Source organism: Phymastichus coffea, unplaced genomic scaffold, assembly GCF_024137745.1.
Source record: "Phymastichus coffea isolate CEN01 unplaced genomic scaffold, Cenicafe_Pcof_1.1 PCOF00059, whole genome shotgun sequence".
In the NCBI taxonomy this organism is placed as follows: domain Eukaryota; kingdom Metazoa; phylum Arthropoda; class Insecta; order Hymenoptera; family Eulophidae; genus Phymastichus; species Phymastichus coffea.
The window spans coordinates 447535-472587 of record NW_026706870.1 but is presented as its reverse complement, the minus strand read 5'-3'; the positions used below and the strand labels follow the sequence as shown (position 1 = coordinate 472587).

The window sequence follows — 25053 nt, the reverse complement described above, 5'->3', positions numbered from 1 at the left end:
AGCAGTGGCAGAGGGGCGGGAGGGGGGTCATGTGTAGGAGGATATCCCGCATTTATGCGGTAATCAGAGCGCTCACGCGCGAGCGCCTGCTCCCGTTTGCCCTCTGTGTTATATTCGCGCGACGACCTATTCGCAAGCTCAGTCTATTGCTCGACCACCAAACCCGACCGCCGTGGGAGTGCCGTAAAAGCAAAAGCGAAAAAATTAAAAGAGGAAAAGACGACTACAAACGCACAGCGGAGCTTGTTTCCAACTTCTGCGGATTCAGGTAAGTCATCTGCCGTCAATAGTCGTCGAAATGCGCCGTCGACCGGAGTATTGATTTGTTATGCAAATAATTTTAATATATTCTTGACGTTGCGCCCTGAAAACAGTGATTTTAATCAGCTTAAGAGTCGTCGACGTAATATTGCGCTGAGATACTAAAAGTAGATTAAGCCGCACTTCAATCCTTGTGATTGAGAATTCAATTAAAGTGATTACAGGCAGGCTTATATCTTGCAAAAACCGTGAAAAACCTGTTCAAAAGTTATTTTTAAGTAAGAAAATATGTTAGCAAGGTAAATGCAGGTCGCGTAGCTAATCTAACTTGGAAGTCGACTAACCCAATTAGCTGTTAGGCGAAGGGGGTGTTAGTGTGCAGCAAAGACGAGTTGTAAAGTAGGTCGGCAAAAGATAAAATCGAATTTCAGCGTGATTTGCTGAAAAGGGGCAGGTCGTGTGCGCGAGGAGGAGGGCGCTGAAAGCGCAATCAAATATTCAGAGCGGAAACGTTTGACTTGTAGATTGGCGCGTCGCATCATCACCGTCACTTGAACGCTGCCGTAAGCTCTCGCTGCCCATGTGATCTAACGTTCGCAAGAGGGACGAAAAAAAATCCACGAAGAAGAAGGACGAAGAGAAGCGTACGCGCACAAAGATTACAAAAGAAGACCAAAAAAAAGAAGGAAGATGAAGTCAGTCTATTGTCTACTGTTTGTTGTGTTGTCCACGTATCTCGTTGAGGTAATGGAACTCGATTGTGTTACCCATTTGTCCGCTGCTATTTCGATGTCTCTCGATTCCTTTTCATAGATCGAGGCGGAACGCCCAGCAGTTTGCCGCGAAGGATCAGTCGCTTATTGCAAACACATGCAGACAGCCAAAGCTTGCGGAGTACGTATACATGTATACATGTAGCATATGACGAAGGTCCAACGTGCATTGCAATTGCCAACGTAGATTTTTAAGTGGAGCTCTACGAGAGCCTGACACGGATATAGCTCTCGATCATTTGATTTGTCATCGGTGTTCCCAAATTTTTTTTTTTTTTCTTTTTCTTTTTCTTTTTCGTACTCGACGATCTTTTGCAAGGACGTTTTGTTCGTCGTTTTCCGGAAAATTCCCAAGCAGAATCACATTTTGTTTTCCTAATGTGTCGTATTGGTTAATGAGTGTTGTTGTTCCGTTGAAGTTCATTGATACGATATCGACGACCGGCACAATCGGAAAAAAAGAAACGGAGATGGCCTGAGTTGTTGGTGTTACAGTTGAACGGAACTTTTCTAATAAAGAAACGCGTGAATTGATTTGTAGAAACTGCGCTTCTGCCAAATGGTCTGGGATCCGCCGGCAGGTTTCCAAGTGATCAAGAACGGCAATCACTATCAGATCCTCAACCCCAACATCGGCTTCATCCACGTGGGTTAACAACTCCAACATTTTTGTTCTTGGCCGACTGCACTGTTGCATTTATTGTATACTCCAATCATACCTGCTGTACTGATATATTTTAACGTCACACCTTATATTATAGTTTATAATGGGTAATAAATAAATCAGATTTTTATAATTACATCTTATGGGTGACTTGGCAAACGTTCCTTCCACACACATATATATATATATATATATATATATATATATATATGTAAGACTTTATCCGACATTTCGATGTGTTGATTGGTTTATTTATATCGACAGAATAAATTTTTAAGATTTAAATAGACTCTGTAGGGAGTTATTTACGAAAATTGCTGGTTAAGCGTGGATAAGTATTCATAATTTCAATCCTTTAACTGTCATTCTTTTAACAATGTCTTTACTGGACTGATGAAGAAAAATCGAATCATATAAAAATTTGTTGATATCGCCGGAGATGATAAAGAGCAAACAAACAAACGCGAATTTACGAATGCTAATAAGCGCAATGAGAGTTCATTAAAAGGTATTGCATTAGAACCTCGTCAATTGACTCTCGGCTCGAGTACTTCTGCACGCGCACGTAAGTTGCGGACGGACAATTAGCAAAATCCTCGGATAGTAAAAGTGGGCCGTGAGGGGGATTTGCCCTCTAGGTCGCCACTTGCGCAAGTCTCTTTACGTAACGCAAGCGTATAGATTTATTGTTTTTTCACTGCTAGTTAGCTGTAAAAAAAAGAAACCAGGAGCACATTTCCTATATTTATTTATGTGCAGTCTGATTTGAGCGTGCGATAAGAATTATTTTTGACAAATTTTCATTTTGGAACTAGGCCATGCCTGATGAGGCGATAATTCATGTTTATTTTACTGGTCAGCAAATATAAGAGTAGCTTTTAATCGGTCGACAATCGATACCTTCTATTCAGAAGAATTATCATATTTACTTATATTCACAGTAAATGCGGATTGCAAAGTAGCTGAAAATTGTAAATTCTTCAAATCGCAATAATATTCGAAGACGACTCCTTGAAAAGACATATTTTCGTCGAAAATAATATCAATACTTTTGGTGACCTAAAACACCCGCACTACGAAGAGTGCTGACTATCGGCTTCTGAAGTAGGTTAGTTAAAGGTGGGGGCGAATTGACGTCAGTATGCGGCATAACCCAGTAACCTCGCCGAGTACAACGACCGCCTTATTTCGACTGTACCAAGATCTCCTACCTGTTTATACATTCAATCTAGTTACTTATTTCTTGGTGTGTTTTGGTTAATTTAAAAGAAAATCATTATTATCGAAGCCCTGGTGCCAAAATAACGATTAGAAATCTACAAAATCACCGTATACTTACAGAAATTCATTTGCACAGTGTAAATTATCTTTTCAATTCCTGAATATTTATAGTTTCGCGCGTGTAATATACCATAATAGGTTTCATCAAAATAATTTTGTCTCTTGAAAACAGGCTGTAAATAAAAATTACAAGCGTATAAAATTTCAGCGTTCCAGAAATGTGGAAGCTACGCCTCTGAGTCTTAGAATCTTAAATAGCAAAGTGGGTAGAAATTCTTTTCTTATTCTACGAAGTAAAAAGAATGTCTTAAATTTGCTGCATTCTTAAAAAAACAATTTTCTTACATTAAAAACATTTTTTTTTGAGCTCAAAAAATTTTGCTAAATTGGTTATGTTTCAAAACTGTTGAAAATAAGAAATCATTTACTGTATATTTCACATTCAAAGAATATTTAAGTGAAAGATATTTTTTTAGAATTAAATGTAACGTATATAAGAACTCTGCACTACTGTAACATTAAAAATTCTACAAGTGCCCTTACAGTCAGGGATTTTCTGTCGAAAAGAGAAAATAAGAACTATATTTCTTGTTTAAGAAAATATAAGAAATGTATTTTTTATATTTAGTAAAGAGATTCTTTTAAAATAAGATGTTTTTGCTTGCGTTGCATAAACCGTGATTATTTAAAAAATTTTTTTGTAACAAACAATGACAGATTTAGATTTGATTAGAGCGTCGATATGATCAAGAAGAGCCGAAAAGAATTCCTAATCACTCAAAAATTGATCTACAATTCATTGAAAACTTTCGAATCTTGTTCAATAAAAAAAGGACAAGTTCAATTTGCAATGCATCAATATACGATATATCAAGAGTTAATTGGATTTGAAATCGATTAACGAGGAAACAATGCATGCAAGAGAATAATACGACATATAAATTGGTTGTTGCTTTGACAACAACGCCCGTCAATATAATGCCGCCAGGTATGGAAACGTCGATCTTCAAATTTAAATGGGAGAACCACGGAATGTTGCCCGCGGTGTGTACACATTCTGAGAATGTGCGCCAACAAACAGTCTGTCAGCGGCTGATTGTTTTATTTTTTTTTTCCGCTCAATCAACATTTCGCGCTGGATAGTTATTCGTGTTCTCGACACATTTCATGCGGGGGAAGTATTAAATTCAAGCCGAACATTTTTCTTTTGCATATCGTTCGATTACCGCGTCCCGTATCGATCCGCCGAGCTCCGGGAAATGGCTGCTGAATTTGCCAAACACACTAAACGATTGCGAACGCGGACAGTATGACCGAATCTCTATCGGGATCGCGCGATGAATCTCTGCAGTAGACGCGCGCGCGCCGACAAAGACATCCCATGAGGACATATCGCTACGGATAGGATTGACGTGGGTCGTTCGTTCGCGTCGCTCACTAAGCGCGCGCACGCAGGTTGCGATTTCGCGTCCCCCGGTGCCCTCGTTCTATACACCGACGACGAAAAAGAGAACGCTTCGGATTGAGCGAGCGGCGCTGTTGTAAAATGCTCTCGCGAGGGCCGAGCTGTAGTTTTTTTTTTTGTTGATTGCCGTGTTCGCTATCTAGTTTTTGAAGTGCACGACAAGTCTCGCAACTTTTTCTCCCTTTTCGCCCGCCCGACAAGCTGACTTTGCGAATTGCCGACAATTACTGCAAGTACGCATTTTTCTATCGGTTCCCGTGTCGCGAGTACACGAATTCGAGCGTCGCCTTGGTGTAATTACACCCGCGAGAGCGAGTATTGCCTGGCGAGCATTGCATTCGCGAAACGAAAGCACGGGACTCGAGGCCACGGCACAAAGAGAGAGAAAGAGAGAGTGAGAGAGTCTAACAGAGAGATTTTCCATTCGCCGTATAAAAAAGTCAGTAATTGCCCTCGAAACATAATGTGAAAGACGACGTTGTTATACTCGTATTCCTCTCTACCGACGCGCAGAGCAAGAAAGGAAGTAGAGAGCTTTCGTCTCTTCGTTAGCATTCTCCTGTCTTTTGATTACGTCGGAGGCGACTATTATTGTGAAAAGAATAATGTATTAGTCGAGCGATGAAGGAAGAAAAATTGAAAAAAAGCATTCGAGTATCGCAGATAAACAAGATCTTTCGCTGGCACACGCGCGTAGATTCCCATTACGATACCGAGAATAAGTTTCTTCTCCCACGAGAAAGGAGGGTTTATATTCAACGGCTTTTTCTCCCCCCTCCCCGCCATTTCGCGCACACAGCCTCTTTTATTGCAAACCGCGAGCCTTTCGTTCCCTGAGCTCACACAGCGACACACGAGGCGCAAGTCTTTACGGGAAAGGGAGGGGGGAATGGGAACCTCGCGCTTTGCCTGCATTCAACGTGAAATGGAGAAAGCTTACACCATAGTTTTTTTTTCAGTGGGGATGCCTGTGCCTCGCTCAACGGCATCGGTTGGTTTGTCACAATGAAAGTATTCGATTTTAAGTCTTGCGTATCGTTATTAACCGCAAAGTTCGTCGGGCGTCCAAAAACTTTTGATTATGCAGGAGAAAACCCGCGCGAGAGTTTTCGATACTCAATGCTATTATAAACAATGCCAACTCATTACCGAACTTTTCAACGAATATAGAAAACTTTTTAATGAATTTCAAAACGGCTTTTGTATATGGGTTATTGTAAGAATGCGCTGGCACGCTAATGACACGTTGAATTTTTCATCGTTTCAATGACATTGAAAATTGTTGCCGTACTCTCTCGTGTGTTTGGAAACTCCGATCGTTCGTTACTTATTAGTTCTTCCAGAAATATTAAAAATCTGAGATTGATTTCTCTAATTACGGCATTGATATTTTTAAGACTGGAAGAAGTTCAAAAAGTCCACAATTTATTTATACATATATTTGTATTTATTTTACGAAAATCAGTGCAAAACTTCGTATGGTTTGTATGTTCATTTAAAAATGAGTAATCTACAAAATAATTTTCTGACATTTAATGATTACCTTCATCATCTAGAAAATTTTCAGCATTGCCATCAATCACTAGCTGAATAAAAAATAAAAACGTTATTGTTTCGAAAAAATGTTTAAAAAATCGGTATTTTTATTTATAATTATTAATAAATGTGAAGGTAAACCCACGATGAAATTCAAAAATTCAATAAACTGTTTTATTCTCTGATACTTTTCGCCTCTTTACACTCTCTACACAAGCTGATTTATCGACCAAAATTATGTAATGTTTTTCAGAATCACAGTGTGAAATGATTTTTGTTTTTCCGCTGCGCAAAATCTCGTATATATATGGTGTCGGAAGAAAGGCATTCTTTCGCAGCTGGCCGACAAGTAAGAAATCCTTGGTGCTGCACAGTGTCAAAAACAGAAAAGGCATGTTAAAGCGTCGATTTGAACGAGAAAACAGTCAGTTTGGCCGAGTTCCAAGCCGCAGCAGCGGAAGAACGTTTTGTTTCTCAAGCTCGTCATATAGGCGATGAAGATTAGCGGCGGCGGGTGGTGTCTGTCTCGCTGACTGTCCCGCGGGAAATCACCGAACAATCGTCTTGGCCTAGATAAGAGTCTACGGGAAAGTGGAAGGTGTCGCGAAGGGGATGTACTTTAATGGAAGAGTCCGACGCTCGGGAGAACTGTCCTCTTTTTCCTTCTCCTTTTTCAGGCATGATTTTGTCAGTTTAAGTATAAAGGAACTGGAGATCTATGACAAAGGTTTCGTCTGATGATAACTTTCAGATCAAAATTTTACTATTGCTTTTAGAAACACGTTTAATGAAGAGCACAGAGTAATTCAAAATAACGCAATTGCCTTTGTTACGTATTTTTATTTGATTGTACGACGATCAAACTGGCGACATTCATCACAAGAGGCAGGTACTTCTGTCATTGACTTACAATTTTAATAACTGACGGCTACATGAATATCGAATAACCAGCAGTTCGATAAATTTAAATGGAAAGAGAGCGATTCATTTAACCATGACATTTTAATTAATTGAAATTGGCAATCCGGGTGATCAAGTAATTTTGTGTTAATTATCAAATTGCGCGCTCTCTAGCAGAACTCCACATATAAAATTCGTGTTTTAAATGAAAGAAAAATCTCAATTTTACTTGCAGCGATATTTAATCCTCATGTGATTTCAACTCATTTAATCACACTTTAATTATTACAAGTGAATTGCGAAAGATAAGAGACGATTCATTTATTAAATTTTGCTCTTGTTATCTCAATTTTCAACGCTGTCTGCGCACACGCAGATTCGCGAATAATTTCCCAGTGATAACAACCGTGATTTTGAAAAAGAAAAAAAAGAAACGCAATTAGAGCGAAGAGTAGCGTTATTAAATTTTTGCGCTCGAACGTTGAACCAATATTTGTAATCACGGCTTCGAACGCCGCGTGCGTGAGCAAAGACTCGCGAACAATAAACTTTGCCGCCGATGTAAAAGTGAAAAAAAAAGGAAAATGCTCTGAGTAATACAGTCAGCTTCGGCATTATTACAAATTCTGTGCGGAAGCAGGCAAGTCTCGGCCGTCGATATTGAAAGCGACCCGTGCCCGCGCGCGCGCGAAACACTTTCCAAGCCAAATTGAAAAGAAAAGCAATGCCGTAGCCGGGTGTCATGAAAGACACTAGTACAATAAAATACATATCGCTCCCTTTTGTAAATCGGACAAGCAAGTTGGCGAGGGGGTCTCGCTTGTTTTCTCGCGCGGAGCCTCGAGCCCCTCCTTGATTAATTCATGAATCGGAAGAATTCGGGCGGCGGCGCCGACGACGAAAAGCGATACCGAGGGAAATCCATATCGCAGGCCGGCGCGCTTTTTCGAGTCCAATGTGTATCGGTGCGTCCGGGTCCTGCGTTACGCACGCCCTTAAATCCCCCGCGTGGGTCGAGAGACGCACGATGATGTGCTCCCGCTGGGATGATTTACCGCGCACCGAATGAGATGGCGCTCTCTCCGACTTCACTCCGTGTATTCCTGATTTTTCGTGTGCGTGCGCTTCCCCTCCCCCTCGTTTGCCGATTCGAATGAAGGACGTCGTCGGGAGATCAGAGTGGATCGCACAAGCGTTTGATTGTTTCGACGGAGCTGCGGCGTTGTCCGGTACTTCGAAAATCTCGAACAACGCGGGCGACCATGTTTTCTTACCGTAAATTGGATAGTACGCTGCTTGATTGGAATTGCTGAAAAAGCATTCGATAACCCTTGTTTGAAAATAGATTATGCGCATACGGTTAGGCTTAAAACGTATCTTTGATTACTCGCGCAGTATTAAAATCCGCGTCTATCCGTTTATCCAACTTTTAATAGATTTTCGATAGAAAACGAAAATCCCATTTCGATCGAGCAAACGATTATTTTGGTTCGCCGTTATATAGAACGTAATCCCCGGAGCTAAAACCACGGGAATCCTAAAGCTTTTTGTGCTTTTCCGTGTTTGTCGGTTACCCTTAATATATCCGGCAGATTCACAGGCCAAGCTTTCGTTGGGTGTGTATAAGCGTATTACAGTGCAAAATCAAGCGAAAGCTTATTATTTTAGTTCGAAAGTCAATGGATTTTTTTAAAATACTTTTACGCGTGTTGTTTTTTATCGGGAAGTTATGAATCGACGGTACCTGAATTAAAAAGATGCGTCAATCCTTGATTAAATAATTTCGTTCTGTGGCAACTGCCATCGGTCCCGTTAAGCCATCACGATGCGAAGACGAATAATGCACAAGGCAAAGAAAACGTCGACGACGTATGAAACTTTTGGAGTACCGCCCAGAAGCGTCTCTCCTTCACGGATGGCATAACAGGAGCTGCATACATACAAAATCTGTTGTTCCGGCTGTTTGATCTTTCTACTCTCGCGAAATCTTGGCATGGATTATGGCTAATGATACCAAGCGGCGGCAAAGAATAAGTTGATTTATGACGTCGCGCAATTTTTCGTGGACGAAGGATTAAAGAGTCGTTAGCCTTCGCGTCGACCACTTGTTAGCGGAACGTCCCTGCTGCTCTGAAATGTTACCGGCCATTTTGTATGGGATTTGTCATTTTGTACACCGAGAGAAAAACGAATTCACCGCGGGAATGAAAAAGTGGTTGCTCATCCGAAGAACGCGCCCTCTTAATTCAAGTTTGTTTTGTCCTTTTGCAGTGTCGTTGTGGCAACCGTAAAGACAGAAAGCCGAAATCAAATCACGCAAAACCAATCGAACTCGCATTACCCTCTCCCCCGCTTTCAAATCATATCTTCGTTTCCCCCTTATCTCTTCGATTTCGAAAACAATTTACATCGCCACATTACAATGTGGCACCCCATCCAAAAAATTCATTACTCGAAAACCCCATCAATGCCATGTCGGAGACATATAATTTCCGTATAAAATCGCCCGCGGCCCCATTAATTTTCCAGCCGCATCCGTTGCATTATTCGCCCCGCTCTCGAGCGAGATCGTCATATCCCTCTCCATTTTTACCTCGAGGGGTTGTGCGAACTGAATATCGAAGACTTTTTTTTAGATAAGGCTGGCAGTGGGCGTGACTGATAAAGTCAGCTTACTCCCTCTTTTTTTCTTTGTTAGTGGGAGGGGATTAATATGATGTTTAGAGGACGCCTCGCGTCGTAACCGTTTGGGGCTTTTGCTAACGATTATTTACCCGCAGGGGATGTAGGTACCAGCTCTTTGTGCTCGTTTGCTCTCTCTATCTTCGGCTCGTTTTCGCGACCGACGCTCTCGAACTCTCAACAATCACCTGCGCGCTTTTCTTTATCAAGCAGCTTGTTTCCGATCTTTCAGCGGGTACTTTTTGGTAAATAATTGAGAAGCCGCGTGGACCGACGTGCGTGCAACGACGCTAAATTCAAGTCGCGTACGACACGCGACGCGCTGAGTGATACGACTGCCCCGAGTAATAAAGTTAACCTGCGTGGGTGTAAAATTCAATTAACCTGGAATGCAGTGCTTTTGCGCTAATTACAAATTGAACTTACGTAAGGTCACAGCGCGAAAGAAAGATATCGAGGTGCATTGTATAGCCGCAAATGGGAGGACAAGAAGTCAGAAGCTCGTTTACACTGGAAAGAGAGAGAGAATAAAAATGATGAGAGTCGAGCGCTCATGGCGGTTATTGTCGGATTATCGGATGAGTCGGTAATTAATCGCCGACGTACTCGTTAATTTCCAGCCTCTCCATCGAGGGACGAGTGACACCGACGCTACCGCCGCCGCCGCCGCCTTTCTTTTTCTCTTCTCTCTTCTTGTTTTTGTTCCTCTTCGCGCGACGTGGATGGATAGGAGGCGCGCGGCCACGGAGTTTTCGCAGAAAAACGTCATGTCGCGAAACACATAATAATCGGTCGTTGCCTTCGATCAGTTGTCGGGGGAATCGATCGAGGCCGCAGATTAAAGGAAATTCAGCGCCGGAAAATGTCCGGCAAACTAATCAAAGAGAATCGCAAATAAATAAGCTCTGTCTATTCGCCGCGTCCCTGTGATCGCGATTGAGGTTTCGGCTTAATTAAGTGCACCAGCGTGAAAATCACCATCGGCCACTGTGTCATTATCCCATGTGCCGGCTCGCCTATTAGGCTTAGCCCAGTAATTGAATGGCCGTTCATAGGACAGAGAGATGGACGCAGACTATACCACCGCCGTCTTTCAGCTCATTCCGGGTGCATGCACACCCACGCATACGCATTCATTGATTTGCCGCTGAAGCATCATGGGATTAGATTGCTGCGACGAGCGCGTCACACCCGCAAAACTGCTCTTGGCAACGACGGCCGAGTTTTTCAACCCGTGCATGCTCTCGTGTAAATGCAACTCACTCAACCCTTTTGACCCTTTGCTGCAAACGATTTTAAGCCGGACGGACTTTTCATGAAATTCATCGCGCTATTCGATTTTTTATATTGTGTACTTAGATTTTAACAATTTTGAATGTCGGATTCAAAATTCCATCCAGGATGAGCTTGGATATTAAGTTGCAAATTTCCTTCAATGAAATAAAATCCTCGCTGAATAAAAATCGGGGCAGCATTTGGCTTATTCATACGCAACGTAGATTTCGACGGCATTTGCAGTTTTGCGCTTAGAAATGCCGGGGTAGTTTAAATGGTATATTCGTTTACGGGAAGTTCAAAGAATTGGAAAATTGGCGCATAGTAGCGCGTGAAAAGAGCTTCCGTGCTCAGCAGTGATTAAGTCCCTGGAACTTTCATTACATAATAAGTAGAACAAACACAATCTCAGCGCCGCTGTGCAGCCGTGTAAATTTGAAATCTGAGCAAGTGGCGTTATGGGGCACATCTAGCTAACTTATGCATTTACATACTATCGTTTTATTTGACTTTCCCGCTGAAGTAATAACCATTTCATTTGTCGTTGAAATGTTTACTCGGCAGTGTCGGTAAATCCAACCGATGCGACGACTGATCAACTCGAATAAGCGCGTACAGGCGAATCCTCGTTTTCCTCGAGTGAAGTATACACGTACGAAAGATAAAACCTCGGAAGCGAGACGTGGAGGGAGACAAAAAGCTTCTCTCTCTCTCTCTCGTGAATGGAGCATAATGAAGACTATTAACCGCGATTCGCGCGTTTATTGCAGGACGGCAATAGCGAGCGAATATGAAAATTCAATTCGCGGATTTATCTTGGCTTATGCTTCTCCCTATCACGTTTTATAATTTGCGATTAATTGATTTAGCGATCGCTTTTATCCAACGCTTCTTTTTCCAGGCACAAAGAGCCGAAATAGTCGATTTCAATGATGCAAACGATTATTTGCAGAGTGCTTCTCTATTTCTTTTATACGCTGTAAATTTAAGGTTGAATCCTGCTAATTGATTTCGATTAACAATGCTTTTACCCGAAGCCCACAATTTATTTATTCAGCCTTTGAATAAATCAATACAGACTTAACGCCAATTACTATTTGTTTGAAGCGGAAAAAATATCGCATCGGCCGCAGGTAATAAAATAAATATAAAGGACACTCAACTGCAATAAGAAAATACCTTGAATTCATTGCGCAAAATGTCCATGAAATTGATTAGGAAAGAATAAAACATTCCACGTCAGCGTTCTCCCCTGAAACAACGTCGATGTATTTTTGATGTGGAAAAAAAATTGCAGAAGGCACGCGAGCTCTCAGCGAAATTAAATACCAAAAGTTCGCTCGCGCGCGCAGGAAGAAATCGCGATGGCACGAAGCAAAGGCGACAAGGGATTTCACACTCGGCGGCGCGCGAGAAGAGTCCGGCATCGCGCTGAAGCCTCTTCCGGGCGTCCCTCTTCTATCTCCCCGCCGTCGGCTTTATCGCCGAGCTCCTCTTCGCCTTGCCTCGCGCTGGCACGGCGATTCTTCGGGCCCCAGTCGCGTCGGCCGATCGTAGGCGTCTGCCGCTGGCGGCGCGCGTTCTGTCGTACCGACGCCGAAGCGAGAAGAATCCGTCGACGAGGCAAAAAAAAGCTCACGAAGAAAACGCGCTGTTCTTGCGGCATGTGCCCCCCCCCCCTTCACCAGCGGCCCCTCTTTGGTCACGTCGATCTTCGGAGCCTGTTGGTTTTTCTGCGTCCTTGCCATCGCGCCGGCACTCTGCAATTTCCCCGGTACGCCGTCAAAGGATTCGGACTGTTTATCTCGCTCTCGCCTCAAAGGCCCACCGCGAAAATGGAAAAGCCGCAGATTAGAATACGCCGTTGCAGGGCTTCTTTCGTCTTTTTTTTCCACGCCCCCTTTCCACGCGGCCAAGTTAATGCACGTCGAAAGCGCGGCAGAAGCTCTTTCTTTGTGACACACCAGGCTCGCACAGAGTGTATTTCTCTTTCTGTCGCGAGGATTACTCGTACGGGTTTCTTTCTATCTTTGTTCGCTTTCCTTGTTTTCTTCGTCGTCGGCACATTTGATATTCGTGCGATGAGAACGATCGGCAACGACGAGGCTGGACGACGGTTAATTTTACCGTAATGTACCCAAATTAATTTATTGAGCTAACTCGTAACACGAACGGTTTTTGTAAAGAAAGAAGCAAATTTTTTTCGTGCATTCCGATATTTTCTTCAGCAAAGTGCAATACATTAGTTTGTTGAAATATCAATCGAGATGCGGTAAGTCAGCATTTGTACTGCTAGCACAACCGAACACATCACAACGGGTGCGGAAATTAATTGCTTCGTTGGAGATAAATACGTCATCGTGGACCAGTCGGTTCATTAACGATTCACAATAAAGTTTCAAGTTTGCGGGACCGTGTTGCCTGATTATTCCTATAATGTTATAGTTGCAATAATAAAGTTAGAATGGATTTATATGGAGAAAGTGCGCAACTACCGCATACATTGTATTGAAATCAGTGAGCAACGCAATTTGCTTTGACGGCATATTCATAAAGCGATTGCTTAGCCGTCGCGCCGCTGACTATTCGCTGCAGGCTATATTACCAATCTGATACTAATCTGAATATTCATACACGGAATAAAATGTCGATCTTCAATCGCGCACGAAATTGCAGAACGCGGAGCGAAACCATAGCATGGACTTCCAATTAAGCGCAGGTGAGAGGAAAGCAAAGAGAGAGAGAGAGAGAGAGAGAAAAGAAAAATAAAGAAAAGGAGAAAGAAGAAAAGGGAAAAACAAACAAACAATAAATAAACGAGGGTAATGCGTGTTGTTTGCAGCGAAAGCGCGGGCATTCCTCGCGCGACACAACAAGCGAGCGACGTGCATTTGCATGGCCGGGCAATAACACAGCAACGTGTGTGCACTCGACTCGCTGATCGCGCATAGCTCGCCCAAGAGGAATATCAATTTCTCACCCCCGACCCAGCACCAGTAGATATAACAGCTATATACATATTTATAGGTTAAAGCCACTCAAAATCTCAAAAGAGAATCGGATTGGAAAGGCAGCAGCCTCCGGCACGCCGTTTTCTATCGTTCGCCGTGCGAAAGAGTATTTTGTTGGGGTTGGATTTTTAGTCCGAAAGCGTGCTTCGTTCTTTCTTCTTAGAGCGCCGGTATCTTGGATTTTTAATACACGCACTCTAAGATTAAACTACGGGAAGGCGGCGGCGGCGGCTAGAGACGAGGGAGGGAGGGGGAAAAAAATAGCAGAGGCAACGTCGCACTTTATCCCTTTAAAAGCTTCCGCCTCGTCGCGAATATTAAAGCGCGTGCCTTTCATAATCCACGCTGCGAAAAGCCATGGGATTATTTTTATTATGCGGCGCTGCCGATTTTTCCGTGTAAATTCTGATAACGAGCACCATAAATCATTAAAACTCCGTCGATCGCGCGAGAGAGAATGCCGTGTTTTTCTATTTCAGCGCAAGATCCGGCTCTCGAAAAATCACTTGTTAATACTGACAACCCATCGAGCAGTTGAAGGACGACATAAGCATATCCACCCTACTGCGTGCATGTGGCGTTTTTCCGCTTCGCTTGCTCTCGATGACTCTTCCGTACTTACCCCCACGACGCTATTATCGCGCTTTTCTTAATTGCGATTTACGGGTCGTCCAGAGACTACTTACACACTTGGGCGTTATACCTACCGCCCTTTCATTCTGTCAGCTGGCTCGCAAGAGGAATTCGCTCCGTCTTTAAAGCACATTTCCGAACTGCAAATGAACCCAATCGTTATGTTCAGTTTCTAACTAGAGCCGAGCGGAATATAACTAATTAACTTTTAAGCGACGTCAATATGAAAAGTTTCGTCGAGAACATAAGTCTCGCTCGCACATCTTTAGATCAAACGACCTAACCTCAAACTCAAACATAACCTCTTTCTCAAAACGACACGATATAGAAGCAGAGCAAGCAGCCAGTCGCCAATTAAAGATACACAGAAACCGATAAATAACATCGAACTCGTGCCCCCCCCCTTCTCGCCTAGCAAAGTTTTAATTGGCTCAAAGCGAAACGCTTCGCGCGCGAACGTCAAATCACCTCTCGTTCGCCTTTTTCTCTCTCTTGCTCTCTTCATCAAACTTACTCCGTCGGCTCTCTATGAAAATAGCCGAAGTAAGTGAGGAACTCCTGGTATAACTTTGCTAGTGGCAGCAAAGTGAACCTCTCTGTGTTTGGCTTCGACTATATCGATTCTCCAATGTCGAACTTGATAATAATTCAAGTTTTCGCTCCCCGGGGGATTTCCCCCCTTTTTTTTCTTGCCTTATTTCATTCGACTGGCGAATCGCAAATGGCTTCGTTGGATTAGCATGGATACACGTACAAAATGCTCTCGCGCAAGCTCAAAGTCGAATCGTGCCTGCAGGTGTTATTAAAAATTACAGCGCGTAAGATCGTGTAATGCAAACTTGCTTCAACTCATACTTAGGCGGTATGATTTTCTCGAATACATCCACTTCGATCAATATGTCATAGTACTTACCAATCGTCACGTTTGCAAAGTGTTCTTATTCTTATGTGGGAGTTCGGTGTATCGCGAAAAAATGACACAAGTTTTTTGAAAATCAACGAATTTTTTATCAATAGGTTGAAATTGCTGTGATATTTAGGTTGTTGAGGAGCGATAAGCTGTCGCGCAACTGAATTATCGACGACGAAAAAAATAAATAAATAAATAAGAAAGGAAGGTAAAAAATGGTCGAGTTAGTAAGTACAATGTATCGCTGCAAATTAAATGCCGATGTATGGTATTCGACATGGACTGATGAGCTTCCAGCGATGCCGCGCACAAAAACCTTCCCGAGATATCGTATTCAGCGATTAACTCCTCGCCCATCGCGACGGGGATAAATCGCCGGCGCGACGGCCGGACGAAAGAGAGAGAGGGGATTTTCGGAAAATTTATACGTTATATTGTTTCGGCGACTCAGCGTAGACCGGCGAGGATGACGGATGGAGGCGCGCAGCTCGGAGGTAAAAGTGAAAAGCTTGCCCCGACCCGCCCTCGAGAAACGATTGGGCGCGCGCTACGTCGCGAGCGGCAATTCGACTATTGAACGAATAAATCCTCGGAATGCTTTGCTTTATTGCGCTTTCGCGTTGCATTGCCGTCACCCGCGGAGCCGAGTGATCGATATACACTCTTCGCGTCAATTGATAGACCATCGATCTCTCTTTCTCTCACTTTCTTTCGATCACGTCAAACAGATTAAAAAAACAAAGAGGAAAGCTCGCAAGGATGGAAAATCGCGCGTCTCGCGCTCGTAAAGACCAAGAGAGAGGAAAGCGCGTGGAAAGCTATTACAACGAGACGAAATTGCTTTGCCGATATTCTCGAGCTGCGCTCGCTTAATCTCTCATTTGTCATACTCTACATTGAACCTCTGTCTCTCGTTTTTCATTCCTTTCGCGCTAGCAAGGGCGCTATAAGCACAATTTGATTGCCGTCAGTCGTCGCAAATTACCAATGCCGATTCTCATTGATGGAAAAAAAAGCAAACGGCGACGTCGTTATCGCGAGGGCGCGAGGCAAAAGAGGAAGCTCGAGCTCGGTGGCAAGTGCAATCAGAAAGTTCTCATAACGGCCAAGGAGAGTGGGGGAGACGTGTAATTCTTCATAAGTGAGTCGTTCTCATCGTGGTACCTGCAATCTCCTGTAGCATGTGGCAAAGGGGGGGGGGTTGCTTTTTGCCCTCGCGCCACTTCTTCAACGAGGCGAGAGAATTCCTCGCCTCTGCCTGTGCAGAAGTGGCGTGCAAGCTCTCGTTCTCGTTTATGGAATAAAGGGAAGAACGACAGCTTTCTCTCTGCCTGCTTGGCGCGAAAGCGATAAAAGAGCGCGCGCGCGGGCTTTCGAACGCCGGCGACTTTTGCGCGCGCGCCAAAAGTGCGAAATTCTAAGCCGAGAGTGATGTTAATCAGCCGTGCAATTCCGTTCGTTCTCGCGCGCAAGCGAAATAAAAAACAACGTAAGAGGGAGGGGGAAGCGATGCTTTCGACGAGGATGGATGTCGCTTGACGCTTTCATTCGGGGAAGACACGGCGCTTCACTTTTATTTTGCAGTTCGCCTCCGTTCTGATCGTTAATAACGACGCGCTCGCGCAAAAGAAATAGGTGAGGGTGTATGGTCGCTTGCGCCACACACCTCATCTACATTATTTTCCGACGAGCAAAAAACTCGACTTTTGCGCGAGGGCAGATTAGCTTTCCCATTTGCTCGCGCACGCAACGCTACGTCATCGTCCCAAAATGAGATAAAAATAAGGAACGAAGATCGAGGAAAGGTAAGGAGAGCCGCGTAGTCTTGGGAAAAAAAAATTGAAAAATAATAGTTTGCCAGGAAAAGCATGATCCCCGTGGCTAAAAATAGAACGCGAGCGAGGAAAGAAAAGAGCGCGGAAGTGCCATCAGGGGGGTGAACGAACCGCGTTTGCTTCAAAGGACGACAACGCCGACGACGACATCCCTTTGGCGCGCGCGCGAGAGAGCTTAATGGATGTTTTTGGTCGGACGATTTTTAGCGCGAGTTGTTGTTATTGTCTCGCCGAGATTGCCTTCGCGGGAAAGAGAAAATAAGGGCGGAGTTTAATTGCCAGGGGATCGTCCATTAAACATGAGAGGACTTGTATTTTTTTTTTTCGCTACGTCTGAAATTCCCTGAATTTCAATGGCTACCACTTGGCTAAAATCAACACATTTATAGGCGACTGACCTTCTCTCTCTCTCCCTCCGACCCTCTTTTTTCTTCCCTTGTAACGAAGAAGAAGGTGACTAATGCGCGCAAGCGTGACAAATGTTTCGCGAGATAGCAATGACGATTCATTACTGCTGCTCCTTTTGATTACCTTAAAAATCAAATGGCAAGGGAGAGCTCCTCGTGCGTTGTGTTTTGCCCGAACAGCCCTTCTAAGCGATTCGAAATTGCGTTGCGCAGCGCGAATCCATTGTCGGCAAAGGTGTTGATGCGTTCGGCGCGTCGACGCCAATGTTTTTATGGAAAAGTTGATTTTCCAGCACGTTAAGCAGCGCCGAGCGACGTCCATACTTTAGACTTTAGTTCGTCGCGTCGATTTCTCGTGGTTGTCTCGTCCTCTGCTGACTGTCGGACAGCGTCGATCTTGGAATACTTTTCCGGTTGGATTCGCAACGAATAAGCCAATGATTCCGGAATTTTCGTCTTTCACGTCGTAAGGAATAGACGTAGCCTTTGAGTAAAAAAAATTTCGGGTCTCCGAGCGACGCACTTACAATACTCCCCGAAGATTAAGTCACTTCGTCTCTTTCGCTCGCACTCTTTCGCGTGTCGTCGATATCCGGCGGCATGTAAATTCGCTGGAGAAAACGGAAAATCGCAAGCGCGCCTTTACGTATGTACATCTCATTTCCCGAACCTGTAGCCGGAAATAGAGAAGAGAGAGAGAGAGAGAGAGAGTGAGAGAGGGAGACTTCCCATATCCACCTACGCAGAGAAAGAGAGAAGTTGTAGTACGCGTAGACTCGAATTTTAATTCGGCCGCGCTCTCTTTGCAATTTAAATCGAACCACTTTTTTTTACCTCTCTTACTCGACGAGGACAGAGTTTACAACGAGTTTACGGCACCACGGAGCGAAGGTTAATTATGGAATCGCACGGCGGCCACGAATAAAGGATGGCTCCGTCAAAAAAAAACAAAAAAAAACGAAAAAAAAGAAAGAGGGAGAAAAAAAACCGTATACGGATGTGCGTCGAGAAAAATTATGCGCTGAAAATTACTGGGTGACAGACGAGTGTAGCCTGAGGGAGAGCTCGATTTTTTTTTTCATATCAGCTGTCCCTTTCAAAGGAAAAGTTTGCCCAGGTGAAAAATAGACGGAAGAATTTTTGCCAAGGAAAAACTTTTGTCATAAATTTTCCGCGGCATCTTTTACGGCTTCCCCTCTCCCGTGTTCTGTTATTTTATCTATTGTGTAACACAGAATTTCGCTGTGTAAACTCATTTCCATTAACTCATTTTTTTTTTCATTACTTGGGCGCCGTATGAAACTAGACCATCACTGGTGGAAACCTACGAGAGCAATTTATCGATAATGAAGTGTAGTGGCCTAAACGCAATGAAAAGGGCAAATCTACGAGATCTGAAAAAGAAAAATTGCAGCGCAGTTACGGGGAAAGGCGATCGGCAAAATTCCGCGCACAGAGTGCGGCCCCGCGCGGGTATAATAATTTCGATCGGTTGCGAATCTATAGCGTAACAATCAGACAATTCCAATCAAGCCCGAGCGACGTTGACACGACGAAAACCCAGCGGAGATGCGGCATGCATCAGGCTCGTAAATTGAGGCGCGTCTCGACTCGCGCGAGCATATATATGCGCGAATAAGACACACTCGCAGCGAGTGCGAACGCTCTTATCATCGTTCACGTCGAAGCGCGAAATTAGGATTTCCCTCTCGCGCGTGCATGTGGCCGGGCAAACGTTCGTTGCGCGCGAGCAACAGAACGGAAACACGTTCGTGACCGGCCGAGAGAAAAATCATCCTTGTATTCCTCTCGCCAGCTAAGGCAGCTGGACTCAGTGTACGTCATCGGAATTCCAAGTGGCGTGAGCCACGACGGTGCGCCGCTGTGACGTTATGTTCTCAGTATCGAACAATCAAAGCTCCGTAGATGTGCGTCATCTCCGAACGTGATATCGACTTTGCAGATACTGTTTGCAGTTGGAAAAAATATCTGCTGTTTAAGCTCGTCTAACATATCCAAACGTACGACTGCGACGAACCATTCGATCCGTCATTCAAAATTTTTCAGCGTCTAAATAAGCCGATCTCGCCGCGCCGAGTATTGACTTCGTTCGAGTGTAACTGTACCAAAAATGAACCACGAGAAGACATCGCAAAGAAATGCTTTTTAATTAACTCATTTGCTCCAGTTATCAAAATGAAAAAAATTAAGTTTGGATTCATATTTGAAAATTAATGTTCATTCATAAATGCACGGGGAGTGACGGTGGATCGTTTGTCCCAATCTGCGCAAGACACGTGCAAATTTTCGGCAGTGACATTTTCTATTATTGATTATCGTGACTCTTGATAATTCCGATTCTACTTTAAGGTGTCGATCCAATCATGATGCGTGTAAAAATTATTGCCCGGTATCTTTCCAAAAAGCGGTGGGGAGATTGGTTATATGCTTCTTATGACTATGAGGAATCGAGACAAATGCATACAGATACCTAGTGCACCACGACAGCGCTCAAATCGAACATAATTCTTAAATTAACATTAACAATGCAATATTGAAATATGTGAAATGCAATGTGCTGTACTCATTATTCGCATACGCATGAACAGCTTCTTTCAAATAAACCTTATCGGATCCATTTTCCTTTGTCTACCTGAATGTAAGACGGTTGATTTAAAATATGATGGTTTATTTCAAGGCTCATTTTGTAGGCTTAATAATGGACTCCCATTCATCGTTAATAAAAAAAAGAAAAGTAACGCATTTTGCTCATAATCCTTACTAGATGAGCTCGATTCACAACGAATTCCTCGCGAATCATCGTCACACAACACGTCGACACGACGCTATAGGTTTCTTCCCTAATGTTCCCCCGGAAATTCTGAGGGTTCGCTCGTAAGCACACGGCACGCGAACTCCTTCGGACACGCCGCCGTACGCAGGCGAAGGGAGGGCAACGAGGAGAAAATCGACTTAGTCCGCGCGAGAGCCGAGTAATTTTCGTAAGCCCTCCGCCTCTCCTGGCGCGCTCCCTCCTGAAATTATGCAACCGCATTATTGCTTTCTCGGCGCGCGCGCTGGCTGACGTGCATGTGTTACGTTGTTTTTCGCCGAAATGAGCGTCCGGCTAACGAGGGCTCTTTCTTTTTTTCTTTTCGCGAAGTGCTTTCACTTCGAGAGACGACGCTTGAGTTGTTGGAAGCCCGCGTTTCGAAATTCTTAGGGTAGATTGTGCGATTGTCCGAAAGAATTACGCGCAGCACTTTTCTCTGCGCGTCTCAGCTCTAGTTTACTTTGCGTCTTCAATCGGCGTCACTCCATTACGATGTAATTTGTCAGAGCGAGATAGAAGCCGCGTGTCCTACCAACAATGCAATTCACCATGTCATCCTGCTGTTATCTGTCATAACGTCGCTAACGTCATTCCGCTTTACATCGTTAGTATACAATACAGCAAAAGCTTTGAACAAAAAAACAGAAAAAGAATCCAATTGAATTCGAAAAGAAGCCCTTAATGTAACTGGTCAATTTAAAATTCCACAAAACCTTTCTATCGACTGGAATTCCAACTGGTAGCTATCAAAAACCGCTCAACTTCCACGGCATCGCAAGCGATTCGAATAAAAGAAGGGAAAAATCTTCTTGGCGCGTATCCTTTCATCCAACAAAGTGAACTCGCAAAAAAAAAAAAAAAAAAAAGAGGAAAGGGCAGAACACACGCGCGTGGTGTATCGCGGATTTTACGATCAGCCCGTAAATTCCGCGCGTCGAATTCGGCTCGTAAAGCCTCACCTCGTCGCTGAAATCTTTGTTTCGACGCGCGATAGGAAAGCAGCACGAGGCCACACCAACCGTAAATCGACCTGTCGATTCCTTTATTTTTACAGCCCGAGACTGCGCTCGACCAAGTTTTCGATTATGAGGCGTGCGCGCACACACACACACGCGCGCGCGCGCGCACACACACACATCGGAACCGATGAAAGGCATGACGTGTAACGAGCGCGATTTTCTTGGATTTTTTTTATCTCCACACTCGGATCTTTTACTCGTTCGCTCCGTTTACGATTGAACTATGGTGCGACATAGTTGGATATTGTTGATTATCGAACTCTTTTTTTTTTAATGGGTTTCAAATTACTACTAAGAAATTGCTTGCATTTTCACAAAAACTGAGAAACAAAGTACTTCATCGATTCGCAGAGGACAGAACAAGGCAAATGACAATGGCTTTATAAAATGTATTCGAAGGCTTGCCATTGTTATCAATGATTCTTTAGCGTAGTAGAGATAAGCAAATTTACCTGGGGGCACCTATCAAGAATTGGCCTTCTGACGAGGTATGGTACCGCCGTTATTTTGCCGTTCCGCACTGTCTATTTCAATAGACAAATTAATTAGCGAGCACGCTTCTGTTGTTTCGACGGCGAAGGTGAAACAGAAGAATCGATGAAAGCAGCCAATTATTTCGCAATATTCCCATCTCTTTGATACAGTAAATTTATGCGCTTCAAGCTTCGAGAGACGGAGTATTCGAGCGCCACTAAAGAAATATTAAGCGCAGCTGGTTACTTGTTTTAGTTGAACTCTACGAAAAATAATGAGGTATAATCTGTCTACGAGAACTCGTTGAAATTGGCGAAAATATGCGCAAAGGGAATCCATGAAAGCGTAAAAATAACAGAATGAGAGGGGTAGGGGTTATTTAACGGTGCACCTAGAAGCAAAATAATATCCTCGTAAGCGGTGCCGAGGAGGAGTTATTTGGCTATAGCCCTCAATGCGAAATCCCACGGTATAAGCGTATTAATAAATCTTGCGAGTTTTCCCTCTTCTTCTCTCGCACGAGAAAATTGGAAGATAACGAGGGGATGGAGGTGAAGAGTATTTTAATAGGCGGCTTCGTACGCGCGTGCGTTAACTTTTTCTTCTTTCCGACCGTCGCGGCCAATTTTCGTATCACACACCGAGCGTTCGCTCGTTTTATTATCTGTTTTTCTTCCGTGTACCGCGGATCGCGACGATAAATTACGGAGGAAAGTCCTGTTGCCCCATCTTCGTATTCGGTCTTACTCGTATCGCGACGGACCTTCTTCGACGTGTACTGTACACGAGACGCTCATTACTTCCGCCCGTGGCACTTGTACAGCGAATTTTTTACGAAGCACGCGTTGCCAATTGATTTTCTGCCAACTGCACGTATAATTTTATACGGCATGGAATCTGTCGCCTGCGTTAAAAGCCCAATTTCGTTGAGATTGACTGCCATTCAAATCCCCAACGTGCGCCAATGGATGGAAACGGCCTCGTCCCGAAAGCTAATCGAGTGTGGATATGCCGAGGGTGGAAAGTGTAAGTCAACGACGCCCATGGCCAAACACTCGCAGGCATATAGGATTTATTTAATTCTGCGCGGAATGTCGAAAAAAAAAAAAGAAAGTCAATTCCAACAGCTGCCGCGGCCAATTCATTATTAAACTCTTTGCGAAGAGTAACGACCTTCGATGCTCTATTTTTCGTCAGACATCGTCTTCTCATCCGAGCAAAATTTTAATTTTTACCGCGATAATTGAAAGACCAAAGGAGGGAGGGTAGAGTACAATGAAATAATTAATTTGAATTGGCTTTCTTGCTGTTTTTCTTCCGCTCGATATGAAAATTCGCCATGGGAAATGAGACTTTTTTTTTTCTGTCAGAACAAATTCAAATCGCTTCATTAAGAAGCAATTACATCCGAGGCACTTGAACAGTTGTTAACGACAGCTCACAGAGAATAATAAAAGTATAGGGAACACGGAAGACCCTTTGATCTTCGGGATAATACACAAGAAGCCTTCGCCCACTCAGAGCCCATAATCCACCACCTTCCGGTTTTTTATCTCCCCCCCCCCCTTCCGACATGGATCATCTTTCCGGAGCTAATTACAAACTTGATAATTAACGGCCCTTGCAAAGCCAATTAGCCTAATGGAATTTGCCTTTTTTTTGTAGTTTTGGGTTCGACTGGAGAGCAACCCCATCGCCAATGCGACGCTGATGCACAGGAGCGTGACGGTGTTCGCGCCCATCAATAAGGTTTTTCAGGATATCGTACCTTCCGGCAAAAATGCCCATGTCAATTCCAACGATATCGACAATTTAGTACTATATCACATATGTAAGTATATTTATTTGTAATACTGACATTGGTGAGCGATTCGCGGAAAGAAAGATACCTCTATACGTATACATTGACGAAAACGCGCGCATCGATTAATTTCCACTAGAGCGACACGCAGTCGCGCGGAATGTGTGTCGATGCAGTCGAGCAATTAAATAACCGCAAATTAGCGTAAACAATGACGAAGGTACACGCATTAACACATACGAACATATAGTTTGTTCTATTTTTGCACACGTGAATTGCATGCACGGACGCATGCATTAGTCAATGCCGGTTTTTCGGATTAACGCCACGCAGCGCCTGACATTAATAGGCTTCTAATGTAGCAATGCACGCGGGCGCAAATGCTTTTAATGAAGCGTCGTATGCAAATCCGTGTCTATATCGGCATTATAATATTAATGCGTTTCCTCGTTGTATACCAGCCCGACAATTATCGAGAACTGTCAATGTCGTATGCGTTGGATTATTGTGACAGACATTGATGTTTTTTCCGGACCGAGTGATTATTTTATGCATTTTTTTTTGAGATAAAATGAGAAAAGCGAGGTACCGGTGTAAAAATTGACCGATAATTTTTTTTTGATAGACAATTTACATTCTGTACGAAACACTTGCGCGTGACTTGATTGCCCGTGGCTTACGTTACGCAGGTTGAGTTTTGCAATGTACTCAAAGACAAAACAATGCCTATGTAAAGAGCGAAGAATGATAATACATTTTCAAAATATTTTCACGAATAAATTGTACACACTCCTATTGTTTTTTTTCTAAGATCGGGTTGCATTTTCACTGGTAGTATAAATAAAATAAAGCGAACAATGCGAGAATCTGATAAACAACATCGAAAAGATTGGAAACTCTGTGGTCAACGTTGGTGTAAGTTTTGACTTTGTTGTTGGTTTCGGACAACCGCAGTGTATCTGTATGTATAGAGTGCCTTTGCCTGTAGGTAAACTGCGTGCACTACGCCTAATGAAATTTCTCGTAGCCTCTGACGATTATTGAGGTAAGTCGACGTCGAGTTAATTGAAACGCAGCAAAGGGCTTTAGGCGCACACACATTCTGACGACGATAACTTCGCGCAAGAGCGGAACGCGGGAAATTTCGTTGACCAACCAAAGGCAAACCAAAAATGACATTTTTGATGTAAAACGCTGACATTTTTATTTTCCCCCGCAGGTAGTGGAGTTAGATTTTTCGCGCGCGAATGTGTTGGAAAATTACGAGACGCGTTTTTATGCGCGACGCGTGAC

At 43.6% G+C, this 25053-nt stretch overlaps 1 protein-coding gene and 1 long non-coding RNA gene across 7 annotated transcripts in view; both read left to right on the top strand.

The window, feature by feature from the left end:
• The window catches only part of LOC131666645 (fasciclin-1), a 153274-nt gene that overhangs the window by 85343 nt on the left and 42878 nt on the right, over positions 1–25053 (top strand). For all 6 annotated transcript variants that reach the window (XM_058939482.1, XM_058939483.1, XM_058939486.1 and 3 more), the window contains exon 2: positions 23625–23790. In XM_058939482.1, coding sequence (XP_058795465.1) covers positions 23625–23790 — 166 coding nt within the window. The remainder of the gene's footprint in view (positions 1–23624; positions 23791–25053) is intronic.
• LOC131666648 (uncharacterized) lies at positions 108–1816 on the top strand. Its single transcript, XR_009302114.1, has 4 exons — positions 108–268; positions 786–1005; positions 1075–1155; positions 1576–1816. It is a non-coding gene; the product is annotated as an uncharacterized LOC131666648 (long non-coding RNA).